The sequence below is a fragment of the Acomys minous genome (genome assembly GCF_964271855.1).
Source record: "Acomys minous genome assembly, chromosome: 13".
NCBI classification, from domain to species: Eukaryota; Metazoa; Chordata; class Mammalia; order Rodentia; family Muridae; genus Acomys; species Acomys minous.
In genome coordinates, this window is record NC_140495.1 from 43,925,682 (window position 1) to 43,939,516 (window position 13,835).

Genomic DNA, 13,835 nt, shown 5'->3' on the forward strand with positions numbered 1-13,835 from the left:
AAGCTCTGCATCACCAGCGAAGACAGCTTCACTGTGTCACATGAGATACTTTCATTTGAAATGCCTCGATTTTATAAGAGGAAATCCACTAAGCTGACCGTGAGAGATACTGAATAGAGGCTCTATAAACGTCATTTTGGATATGATGTGTGTCGACTTGCCTCGCAGGCCATTCAAACGGTAGTTAATGTGAATGCTGTCAAAGCGATATATGGCACATATCATAAATATCTGCACGTAGGATTCTAACTGACCTTGATTTTTTTTTTTAATCACACGCTTAGGTACCTCTTGCCCTTGCACAGATGAACGTTTGAAAGTGGCCTCGTCCAACACCTGCAAACATGGAGACCTCCTCGATGCTCTCCTCCCTAAATGATGAGTGCAGGTCTGACAACTACATCGAGCCGCACTACAAGGAGTGGTACCGCGTGGCGGTTGACGCTCTCATCGAGCACGGCTTGGAAGCCTATCAAGAGTTCCTCGCCAAGGAGCGAGTGTCAGACTTTCTGGCTGAGGAAGAAATTAACTATATTCTGAAAAATGTCCAGAAGTTTGCCCAAAATACAGAACGTGGTTCCGATAATCCTTGTGACGACGGCTCATCTTCAGGAACTTACTGGCCCATGCAGTCTGATGTGGAGGCTCCAAATCTTGATTTGGGATGGCCGTACGTGATGCCTGGCCTCTTAGGCAGTACCCACATAGACCTCCTTTTTCATCCACCGAGAGCACAGCTACTTACAATAAAGGAAACTATTCGGAAGATGATAAAAGAAGCAAGAAAGGTAGCGGTATATCTGTTTTGAAATGAAAATTATGAAATGCAGGCATGTCGTGTATGATGAACACATATGCTAATTTTAAAATCTCAGGGTATGGATCATGTCTGTTATTTTTGGGAAAATATACATATAGACATATATAGGAAGCTCTCTTAAGATGTGTGTGTGTGTGTGTGTGTGTGTGTGTGTGTGTGTGTATGAATGCACACACATGTGCAAATGTATGCGATTGCTGCTAGAGACCAAAGAAGGTGTCAGAGCCCCTGGAGCTAGATTTACAGGCGGTTGTAAGCTTCTCAGCCTGGCTACTAGGAACTGAACTTGGGTCCTCTGAAAGAGCAGCAAATGTGCTTAACTTCAGCCATTTCTCCAGCCCCTACACTCACCGTATCTTATGTGTATCTGAGAAAAGCAAAAGGTGCCCGCTGAAATTTCTTTTCCTCATACTGGACCCAAGAAACTTTTTTTTAATTTTATTTTTTAATTTTATTTTATTAATTTATTCTTATTACATCTCAATGGTTATCCCATCCCTTGTATCCTCCCATTCCTCCCTCCCTCCCATTTTCCCCTTACTCCCCTCCCCTATGACTGTGACTGAGGGGGACTTCCTCCCCATGTATATGCTCATAGGGAATCAAGTCTCTTCTTGGTAGCCAAGAAACTTTTTGTCCCTGAGATAAAGGTACATGGACTGGAATACAATGGCTTTTGACTATTCATATGTTTAAAGCACTTAAAGTTTTCTTACTCTTTTCAGTGTGTGTGTGTGTGTGTGTGTGTGTGTGTGTGTGTGTGTGTGTGTGAATCTTTGCTATAGAACTATAAACAAACTCTTGCTGTCAGAATCGTTCATACTATTATTTCATAACCTAGAGTCCTAGTTAGCTTTTTTCTGAATTATACATTAATATGTAAAATCAGCATTATGACTTTTTAAAAAGCAAAGTTCTGAAGTACTTAGCATGTTGAGGCCTTGTACTCTTCATCAAGTACTTGTATTGCTTTTTGGATCTTACAAAACTTGTAGAATTCAGATAAAAATGTTAAAATATCCTTTTAATCAATGCAAATCATTACAAGTTTTTTGAGTGTTTCATCTGTTTGTTTACATATGCTGATGACCATGGAAGATATTTTCAAGTTTATGATGACTTTTCTCATATTTAAAATACCTGGGCCAGACTGGGCATGGCAGTACATGTTTGTAATCTCATGATTCACCATCTGGGCATGGCAGTACATGTCTGTAATCTTATGATTCACAGTCTGGGCATGGAGGCACATGCCTGTAATATCATGATTCAAGAGACAGAGTCAGCAAGATCTTGAGCCATATTTTGGGACCATCTTGGTCTATATAATGAATTCTAGACCAGAAAAAGTTAGTAAAACACTGACATGATGATTTTTAAAAAAAAGAAAAAAATAGACAAAAATATGATTTATTAATAAAGTATTTATTAGGCCCACCCTGTATAATAGAGAAATTTAAGACAGAAAGGGGCTGAGGAAGTACGTAAAATGTGTCATCATTCATTTTTCATGTCAACATGACACAAAAGGACTTGAAAAACATAGTTTTATAAAGTGAAAAAATATATATAAGGATCTCAGAGTCCTTAGTGACATTACAGCTTGCAAGACCTGAAAGCTGAAGACCTGAAAGTCACACAAGGGAGACACAGTGTTCTTATGCTGGTGTTGGATGTTCTGATTTTTGTCCATACAATCAAAATGACATAAAATCAAATGGCATTTCATCATATTATATATATGCCAACTTAAAGAGAATTATTTGGTCTCACAACTTACCTTGCAGGTAAGCGTAAGCCACAGGTGGTATTGTCTCAGGAGGTCAAATGTCCTAGTCTCTCTTCAGATGCAGGGCCTACCGAGGTCTAGCTGGCTGTACGCACAAGGCTTGGTGCACTGGGGCTGCTGCATCTCACGGATTTTAAATTCTCTCTCAGACATCACTCCGCTTATTGCCAGATTTTTAAAAGAACCCAGTACTCTGGGAAATTTTGTAGCATCTCATTTTTTAAAATTCACATTTTACTCTATGACTAGCCAAGGTGCTCTTACAAATTTCAGTATAAGAGCAATTATCAGTCACATACAGCATCACACACACACACACACACACACACACACACACACACACACACACATTACCCCCGTATTTCAGATATGGAACAGGGGTACTTGAGATTAGCTTGGGCTCTCGTAGTTTGCTACTGTCTCCAAAGGCCAAGTTAGTTTAACTGTAAAACATGGAAGAAAACATTATCAAAGCTTGCACGTGGATTTTTAGATATGAAAACCGGTTCTCTTGCCTGTCGTCTGTACAATAGAAAACCATGCTCTGTTCTCATCCTTTAGTCCCAGGGAAGCCTGCTAATCGATGGTAAACTTTATGGTTTGGATTTTTTTTTTCAGAGGATTAATTTATCTTATTTGTAACTCACCATATTGTCTTAACACTTCATTGCATTGGGATGATCTTTTCTCATAGTGTTTTGAATAAAATAGGTTTAAGTGAGTAGAAACAAATGCCTTGCTTCAGAGCTTCTCAGGAGAGTCTTCTGGTAATCAGCCTTGTAAAATTTTAGAGAAATACAATGCTAAATGAATAAGCCTGGGACAAGGGACAGCTCAGCTAGGATGTGGTCCCAAAGTTAGTTAAATTCTTGTTTACTAATCCACCAGCATCTAAGCTAAGACATTCAGGGAAATAAGTGCCTTGTTATGCAGAAATCTTACACTCAGGGAAAGAGTGTAAATCGTGCTGCTGCAGTGTCCAGACAGCTGAGGTCTTTTTTGGACACCAAGCTCACCTTCCCGTTCTTGGGCAAAGGGATGACATTTCCACTGTATCTTGTCTGTCTTTACTCACAATAAATGTGTGTCTCTCTGTGTGTACTACAAACGTACACACCCCTTTCAGTGTTAGGCTAGTTTTCCAGTTGTTTTGTGCTTGGGATTGAAGCCAGGGTCTCACATGCACTGAGAATTCACCCTCTGCCATTGAACTATTGATCCCCGCCCCTGAGGGCTTTGGAACGATGCTATTAAACTTTTCCTCCTAGCTTGTTATACAACCTATGAATCACTTTTGCTTTTCTAACTAGAATACTATTTTATAGCATTTAGTTATTATCTAGGTTTTAATTTTTATCCATATCTTTTTTTTTTAACCAGTTCTTGCTTAGAAGTTATTCTGTGCCCTCCACTTTATTTTACATATTTGCTCATTTTGTTCTCTTTTGAATTTTCACTTTGGAAAAGCCAATGATAGCAGCTCTCATGTATGTTCTCTACAGCAATGTATCTCAACTTCTTAACCCCCTTCCATGTTGCTCTGTGCTGTTGCCATAGTTACGTTTGGATTGGCTTCATATACTCCGATACTGTCCAGTGTGACTTTTCCCAGGCAACTATTAACATCTCAAGAGGCGTTTCCAGGATTACATATGCATATATGCTAATTACTGGGAGCTCCTCTTATGAAACACTTCTACTGATTACTTTTAAAAAGTTGTCTTTCACAGCAGTCTGTTTCCTAGTTCTGTGGCCCGCATTCAGTGGGCTGCGGCATCTGATCGTATTGGACTAAGTGTTCAGCATGCTGTTTGCCTCTCATGCTCTCACACAGCTTATTTTGTGAGGTGGAAATCTTACTCCTAGGATTATGAATCGGGAAGACACGTGAGCAGAAGTGTAGTCTGAGGCAGGGTGGAGTCGTTTCTGCAGCACCACATGCCCGAGGTTCAGGTCCCAGCTCCACCCTGAGTCACTGTTCCTGGGAGTGTTTGTTTGGCCTGGTTAGTTGCTAATGGTGCAGAAGAATATTGCCCATCAGTGCGCCCCACAGATACCAAGGGGAAGGCGAGCAGGCAATGGCACTTTTCCTGGGAATTAGGCGATTATATAAAATCAGTGCTAAATTAGACAGTTGGTCACAAGGAACCTGCACTAACCAGTTCTGACATTGTACCTTTTCAGCATCAGTATCTTCATTATTTCATGAGGAATGTGAAGCAAAATCTTGTTGGTGCATTTTTTTTTCAGGTCCACCATCTCATTCTAAACTTCTGACAGTTCTCATCAACACCAGGTTATTATAATGCACTATTCTCCTGACTGAGTTAATGTCTGATGTGAGTGAGTGAGCATCATTGTGTCACAGTGCTCCTCCCCTTTGCATCACTTCACAAACATGTCCTGTCTAGCTAAGTATCTGTCAGCACCTCCATTTCCCTGGGATTGTCCCTCTCCTAATGACTTAAGTCTTCGTGAAGACTCTCCTCTCTGATCTCTGTTCCGACTCTCACTGAATCGTTTCATTGACTTTCACTCAAAAGCAGTCCCTTCCTGCAAGTACATTTCACGTCATCAGACTTAATGACGTCACACTATTCAGTGGCATTAAATTGAGTGTCTTTTCCTTGAGTGAAGTTCATTCTAAGGCAGTGCCTACTTACGTCTGAGAACGTCTGTGAGAGAAAAAGAGGAAGGGAAGGGAGAGAGATATGAAGAAGCTGAGAAGGAAAGAGAGGGCGGAGGTGGAGACAGAGTGAGGGAGATTGCAGAAGGAAGGGAGGGAGTGGGGAGAGCCAGAAGGGGACAAGAAAGAGACTTAGTGCTGACCCTGCTGTGCATGCTGCGGCTCTGTGGTATGTGGAGCCCTTGGAAGCTCCCACAGTTCAGGGGTGCAGTTTCTAACACTCAAAAACCGGTGCCTTTTTCTGTACAGACTTCAGCCATCTGACTACCGATTGCTCTAAATGGGAAACTCTTTTTATGCTAATCTCCTGGTGCTTTGCTGCAAGATAAGGGGGCCCACGCTGTTTTCAGTCACTCGCCCACGTGTGCTTCTTCCGTCACCACCAAGGCTGATCGAGTGTAGGCTGCTTTACTGACTTAAGGGAGGCGCCACTTGGAGCATGTTGACACTGCCATGGGGTGGGGTCACATTTCATTGACTGACTGCTTAGCCTTAAAGGGCAAAGTCGCCATCAGCTTTTTTTAATGGCTCTAATTTAAATAAAATATTTTTTTTTGGAAAAAAGGCATCATAGGATGGTCTTAAGGCTCAGAAACTTGGAGTCACTTAAATCTCTGGCCAGGTGCCTTTTACTTTTCCTTGCGATTGCATTTTTTTTTTTTTTTTGAGATGGGAGGACATGGTGACAGCACAACCCACAATCCAGGGGATGCTTGGGGGGCACCGTCTGCTGACTTGTTGCTTTCTGTGGACTTAGAATCCCATGTGGTGCCAAGCACTCCGCTCCCATGTACTTACATTGCATTGTTCCAGACCTGACTTTTGCCAGAAGTCACCAGCTTAGGCTTTTGACATTTGTCCTTTCAAAATGAGAATAGCCTTTAGCCAGCCTCAGTGTTTAGTAAGACAGCATTTTGCTTGAAATACCAGCTGAGGTCATTTGAGATAAGACTGTGGCTGATGTGTTTGAAGACTACATACAGCACACTGGCCATAGGGACCGTAATGGCTCACAAATGATGATCCTTCGAAGATTCACACTGGCAAAAGATTGCCTCAACATAAGAGTAATTGAGCAAAGTCTACCACGAAGATCACTTTTGATGCTCATGATATGTGTAAAGGGATTTTTCCTTTATAGAAAACTGTGTGGGTATGAAAAAAATATGATTTCTCTGGACCTGAAATGAAACAGAACTCAGAAGTGGTCGAGCAGGACAAGAAATTTTCCTTACTAGATCTTCAAAAATATATTTAAGTTTCTAGATGAAAACATACTTTTCAACAACTCTCTGAAAGCCAGCTGTATGCATCATGGATCTGTAGCCCTTGTGTGGAAACTTTCCATAGCTTTAGTTTTGTGGTAGGTCTATGGCAGAGCTACATGCCTAACCCGGACTCATATTTTTTTAATATTTATTTATTTGTATATGAGTGTTCTATCTGCATGTCCACTTGCATCAGATCACATTATAGATGGTTATGAGGCACCTTGTGGTTGCTGGGAATTGAACTCGGGACCTCTAGCAGAACAAGACAGTGTTCTTAACCACTGAGCCATCTCGCCAGCCCCCCAACCCAGACTCTTAACTTACTCTGTTACTTACAAAATGTTTAGACTTTCGAAAGGCAACAGAGTATATTATCAAGGCTACTAAAATTAGTCCTCTAGCCTAATAAATGTTTAGCTGCTATTGGGCTGGAGATAGAGTTCAGTGGTAGAAAATCTGCTTAGCTGCACGTCTGCTAAATGATCTTCCTCCAAAATTATGCTTTAATGATAGCTGCCTTATGCTTTATGGAAACAAAATGTGGAATATGTATGAAAGCAATTGTTGCGTTAGACCCTCAATGCTGATTGTACATGAGAACTGTCGTATGAGACCCTTCATGCTAATCATACATGAAAATCGTCAGTAATTCAAGTTTGGTGTTTTATTAGACAAATTCTAAAGATCATTCTTGAATTTAATTTTCAATGTATTTTCACTGAAAACTGGCAGCTTATAGAGTGGAATGTAGCTAGGGGTGAAGTACTTAGCCGAGCATATTTGAGACTCTGGATTCAACTAACACCAAAATAAATAAGCTAACTAGCTTAGAAAACATAGCTTTACAAAGACTGTTTACAGCAAATGTATGGGATCCTTTCCCTTGCTAATATTGACGCAGCACTCTATGAACACCCGTGGACTGTAGAACTGAGTGGCTCGGGGCTGCGCTACCTGACCACGGAAGGTGTTTCAATGACAGTTTTTGCTTTAGTCAGTTATTGCTGTTAAGTTATTAAAATGTCCTGTTTTACAAAATAAGCCCTAAGAAACAACTCATGTGGAGATTGCACAACATATATTATCATTGTCCTAGATTTCAAGGGACTGTTACTGACTGTGGGACAAAAATTAGTTCTTTCTATTCTTGCATCTCTGAAAGCAAGTGCCTCTAGTTTTGTGATTATTTATATTTGCTCATTTTCTTTTCTACTATAGTCCTAAAATAATGCGAGACCCTTAGTTACTTATGGATTGCGTAATGTTATTTTTCTGATGACACACCTATAATAGTTTCTTAAAATGGTAAACAGTAATTGTCATTATAAAATAACATAATAAAGATACTGAGATACAAGCCTAAGTAGCAACTACATTCTATTTGTTTATGACTGGATTTTACAAGACAAGATTTCTCTGTGTAATCGTGGCTGTCCTGGAACTTGCTTTGTAGACCAGGCTGGCCTTGAACTTAACTCAGAGAGATCTCCCTCTGCCTCCCGAGTGCTGGGCTAAATGTCATGTGCTATCTCTCCTGACTGCAACTACATTTTGTAGGAACAGATTTTAGAAGCTTTACAAAGTTAGATACCTTAATGACAATATCAATAAGAATAATTAATTAATTAATTAATTGGATGGAAAAGAAGATAGACAGACAGACAGACAGACAGACAGACAATAAGAACGAAGAGTAAGGAATGGGTAACATTCCACCAGGGAATGAAAGAACATTGACAAAGCAGAGATAACACGCCCTGCTTATAGGCATGCCCATTTAAAACATGATAAATTTGATAAGCTAAAGACCTTGTATTCACCGAGGCTTCTTCTCATCAACGGTTAATTTCCAGGCTGGGTGTGGGAGGATATACCTGTCATGGGAAGTAGAGGCAAAATATTAGCCCCATCCCCATTGTGAGTTCCAGACTAGCAAAGGCTACCCAACTAGACACTACTGTCCCAAACCAACAACAACAGTGGCAACAGAACAAAATGAAATATAACAAAAGTAGCTGTTCTTGGCTTTTCTGACACTACAGAGGTATTGCGTTACTTTGCCTGCCAGTCTTCTCAATGAGAAGTAATACAGGGGTGTGTGAGAGAACCTTGATGCGGTGATGAGTGTGGATGAGTGTGAACAGGGCATTTATTACAGGACGCAGCTATTCAGTTTCACCATTTGGCATATACTTCTAAATCAGTTATTGGGATCCTTTAAGTGGTCACTGTAAATGATTGAAGAGGAGTTTTGAGCCAGAACAGGTGAGTTGAACCAACCAGCCAGAGTTCAGAAAGGGCTAGTAAGGGTGAGCCTATTCAGCAGTAAGTCTCAGAGGCTGAAAACATTCTAGGCCTAGATTTTGATTGTGCAGAGGCTAGAAACTTCCAGGACTAGACCTAAGCTAGCAGACAGAGGCAATGAGCCTCTTAAACAAGATTTACAACCATTGAATAAAAGTTACTTTTACAAAAAACAAAAAAAAATAAAAGAAAAATGCAATACATAATTTATGTGATAAAATATCACAAAAATAGATATTGGTAAGCTTATTAGTTCTATAAATATAGACATTTATGATTTATTTTTAAAGTAGTTTCAGAATACTTATATCTCTCATGAAAAGCAGTGAAAATAATAGCTAATGGGTAAGAAAGGCAGTTTCTGGGTAGACATAATGACTATTGTTAGCATGAGAAAATTTCTTCCATATTAGCTAAATAAACAAATGTAAAACATTGGTACCCACAACTATGTGCTTGTGTGTGTGTGTGTGTTTGTATATTGATGCCCTTTGTAGATTTTTTAGAATGTTAATTCTTTAAGTACTAGATACATATACATATGTGAATAATATGAAATCTTGACCTCTATCCTTTTTTACTTCTAATTTTTTTTTTTTAATAAAACAGTAGAACTTGCATAGTGATGTGATGACTTAACAGTAGGGAACACCCTGGGTCCAAGTGATAACAGGTTCCCTGTTGTGTGGAGTTTTAAAAATTGCTGGTAATAAGTCTGCTTAGAAGGCCTCTGGCTCTTTAATACAGCACAGCAGAGGTGATGGAAAACAGCTTCAGTGATAAGGAGCTACTCATCACGGTCCCTCCACCCATCTCTTACTCACCAGCATCCTGGGCACTATCAGTTCTGAGCTAAGAGTCTCGCAGCAGGATTCCTTTAGGAATGAGGAAAGTCTCCTGACTGTGCATAAATGTTTGCTACTAAATAATTACTGGGCTTTTGAGTCTTGAAAAGCAGAGAATGCAGTTTCCTTCTTTCACAAGACAATACTTTCCTTTAGGCCCTGCTAATTTCCTACTAATGTCCGCTTTGATTTTTTTTTTTTTTGCCTCTTGGTTAGGATGCAGGGAATATCTTAAACAAGCAGATGAATGTGAAAGGCAAAAGCATTGCCATTTGGCTAAATATCAATCCAATATTCACTGCTGAAAAAAAAATCCATAACGGACAGCATCAGCATCACAGCATCACAGGAGTCATATTTCAGCAGGCAGAAACCCTGGAGCAATTGATAGGAAAGCAAACATGATGCTTCTGTCTTTACAGACAGGATGAGCTGGAGAAAGTCCAAGAGTCCACAGCTCCCCGGCTGCTCAGTGACCGTAAGCTCTCGTAGAGGCCTGGCTCTCGGTTCCTCTGCGTCACTGCGCTCTGCCTCCCCTGAGACAATGACGTGCTGAAGCTCTAAGAAATAGGAAAATGAAGCCTTGACTCACGCTTCTGCATCTTTTTACTTTAAATTGTTCTTTTGTTACTGATACTTTTGAAATTGTTTGATTCTGTGTACTCGAGTGTTTTGTTTGCATATGTATGTGTACCGCCTGAATGCCTATGAGCATCCACGTGGGTGCTAGGGACTGAGCCCACATCCTTTGCAAGGGCTGCACTCTCTCTCTAGCTCTGTCCTCTGCACTTTTAATGGGCGTGGTATAGACCAAGGCACCATGCTGCCTTGGCGTCATCTGATCATGGGATCTACAGCAGACTATCTCGTACTAATTGCTCAACTATTTGCCGTTCATATGGAAGCATTCGTCTCTGTATATTTTCAATCTCCATTGTTTTTTTTTTCTCTTAGTTTTTGCCTATTTGGCTCAGTCTTCTCACACTCCTGGAAGTTTCTAGTGCTTTTGGAAACTTAGTAGGGAAACTATGAGGAATTTAGGGAGGCTGTGACAGTTAACATTAAGGTAGATCACCCTGTCCTGGACAAGGATTGGGGTTTTGTGATTCTGTCCAGATCTATCTATCCGTTTTCACTTATTCTCTATGAATGTAACCCTTCTGGGGTGGGGGTCTCATTAAAAGTCCAAATATGTAGCTGAATGGTGGTGGCACACAACTTTCATCCCAGCACTTGGGAGGCTGAGGTAGGTGGATCTCTGTTCAAGGTCAGCCTGGTCTAATTACGAGTTTGATATTTTAAATACTTTATATTTTAAGATATTCACTGATATAAGGTTTACCATAACACCACACCTAAATGTTATATATCTCATTCTGACACAAGTACAACATGTTTGGCTATATTAAAGTATTATTAGTCTTTTAATATAAGTGCTACGCAGAGCCAGTTTCTAAATTAAATAGAAGGTCACAGAAAGTACATTCCTCCTATGGTATTGCACAATGTACATTGCGTTCTGTTGTATCACTTTGTTATTTGTATTCATCTCTCAAGGATTACTTTTTGGATAAGGGAGACCCTTCCATGACTTCTGTTTAACAGTTTGAATGGTACTTCAGCCATGTGTTACCTTGACTCAGGTACACATGAGTATCCTCCTCACGCTGTACAAGGCATGGTCTCCACTGGGTTACACGGCTTTCCCAGCTGGTGAGTATCTGAAGGAGGAGCTGTCCCATGAATTTGTAAGCGTAGCCCCCACTGATTTGGACCGTGATCCTCTGTTGACTTGATATAGACTGACAGTCTCACAGGTAAATTAAGGGAAGAGAAGCAGCTTTATATGGTTTTATATGTGTTCACGGTGTGTGCCAAGAAGAATATGCACACACATGCCGTGTAAGATGCAGAACTATGACCTAGTGAGTTCACGTGTCATCTTTGAGAGGATTCATTTGAAGTGATTTTAATTAAGAAACTAAGGAACAGAACTCTACAGGGGTTTGTCCCCAGCCATCTGGTGCTTAGCTTAATATTTTTGTGGGTTATTTCGCTGGATCAGAATATGAAGCTAGTTCCTTCCGTGTTTTTATTTAATAAACGGATCAGGAATGAGTAGCAAGTCTCTAGAAATCAGGATTAAGGTAAAAAAAAATGATTTGTTTGACCAAAATGTATTAGAAACGAACAGATGCAAACTTGATATTATACCTTTAAAAAAGAATTTCTTGCTCTCACACACACATGAAACCTGGATTCTGGGTAAATTTAACTGACTTTGTGTCTTATCTTCACCGCCTGCCTCTATTATCTATTGGAGGTGATGCTGTGAACCTCAGGGAATATTTACGTTCGTTCACTGTCAAATCATTGTGGGACAGGCGTGTTGGCCAAGACCCTAAAGTCTATCTCTGATTCCCAGGGTTAGGGTTTAACTCAGCTATGGCTGGAGCCATTCAAAAGGCTTCGCTGTGCAGACTGTGACAGAGAAGTAAAATGAGGAAACACAAATATCATCTTTGCTGGGTAATTTTATGTTGACTCAGCACATGTGAAATTCATCTAAGAGGAGAAAGCCTCAATAAGAAAATATCTCCATAATGCTGTAGACAGACAAGCCCATAGGGCATTTTCATAATTAGTGATTGATTGGGAGGGTTCCAGCCCACTGTGGGTGGGGCCATCCCTGGCCTGATGGTCCTGGGTTCTATAAGAAAGCAGGCTGAGCAAGGCGTGGGGAGCAAGCCAGTAAGCAGCACCCCTCCATGACTTCTGCATCAGCTCCCGCCTCCAGGTTCCTACCCTGTTTGAGTTCCTGTCCTGCCTTCCTTGGACTGATGAACAGCAGTGTAGAAGTGTACTCCAAGTAAACCCTTTCCTCCCCAAGTCTCTTCGGTCCGGGGCAGTCATCGTAGAAACAGAGGTCCTGGCTATGACAACATCTGAAACCTAACCACTGAGAACGAGCGTTATAAAGAGACCTTGACTAAGTTGTCTTGAGTGAGGATGATTCAGCTGCAACTGTTTTGAACTGGGGCCTGCAGAGGGAAACTCCTGTGACATTTAAAGCTCCCTTGATTCTTAGGAAAGACCCACTTTTCTCCTCCTACTTCCCTGAGCCGTGTGGGTTTGTTTCCATGCGCGTTTTCCTATCCTCCTCGGGCAGCTCTCTCTGTTTGTCTTCCACTTTCATCTGTATATGCAGTGTGTGCTCACTTGTTCCTTGGGGAAGTTTTGACAGCTACTCATTCCAAAAAATAATCAGCAGATGCTCACGCTTTTACCCTCTGTTTCCTGTGTGGGTACATGCACACACACACACACACACACACACACACACACACACACACACACACACACACTATGTATAATGGCTGTTTCTCTGAGGAGGGCCCTAGAGTATACTGTCATTGCTGGTAGTCTTACAGCTGTCATTTTCTTCCAGTACATCTAAATGACTTCTGTGTAGTTTCTAGTAGTTCTAAAAGAGGAGTGCATGTTTTCAAGCATTTTCCGTTAAAACTAACAGAATGAAAATGGCAAAATGTTTTAATACTTGGAGTCACATTTTTATTACTGTCCGGAAAGCTCACAAGGCTTGAGACTACATGTCAGTCAAAGGCCTTGGACCTTGTTTAAGAATCAATTTTCTGATTAAACGAGACTGAAAATCATCTAGGTTTTAGAGGCCATAATGAAATAGTAGGAATTCAGAAGAGTGTGAAACCCATTTGACACAATCCTGACTGTATTCATCTGGAAGGCACTGTAGTACTCCTGACTGGGATCCTTTGGGTTGGTGGTGGTGATGTTACCACTGTCACATCCTTCCAAGGTCTTCCATCTGAGACCCTTAAGGCAAGTCATTAATTTTCACCAGAGCTAGGATACTTTCCTGGCTAATCTTCTACTATATTGGTACAGAAATAGCCAATGGCCTAGGCTAATAGGGGAAATGTAGACAGATAATATGATGTATATGTTAGCCACACACATGCTATTTGGATAGTGGTGAACTCACAGAAGGGATACAACCTTGGATATCATGATATAAACTTGGATATCAAACGTGCTGATAATGGACATCAGTATTTCTGTGGTTGCCTGTTCTGGGTAC

General features: G+C 40.7%; 1 protein-coding gene across 2 annotated transcripts in view; it reads left to right on the top strand.

Moving 5' to 3' along the window:
* FAM83B (family with sequence similarity 83 member B) overlaps positions 1-13,835 on the top strand; it is a 71,370-nt gene that overhangs the window by 23,123 nt on the left and 34,412 nt on the right. For both annotated transcript variants that reach the window (XM_084753614.1, XM_084753615.1), the window contains exon 2: positions 285-788. In XM_084753614.1, the coding sequence (XP_084609740.1) occupies positions 345-788 (444 nt within the window). In that variant the 5' untranslated portion in view covers positions 285-344. The remainder of the gene's footprint in view (positions 1-284; positions 789-13,835) is intronic.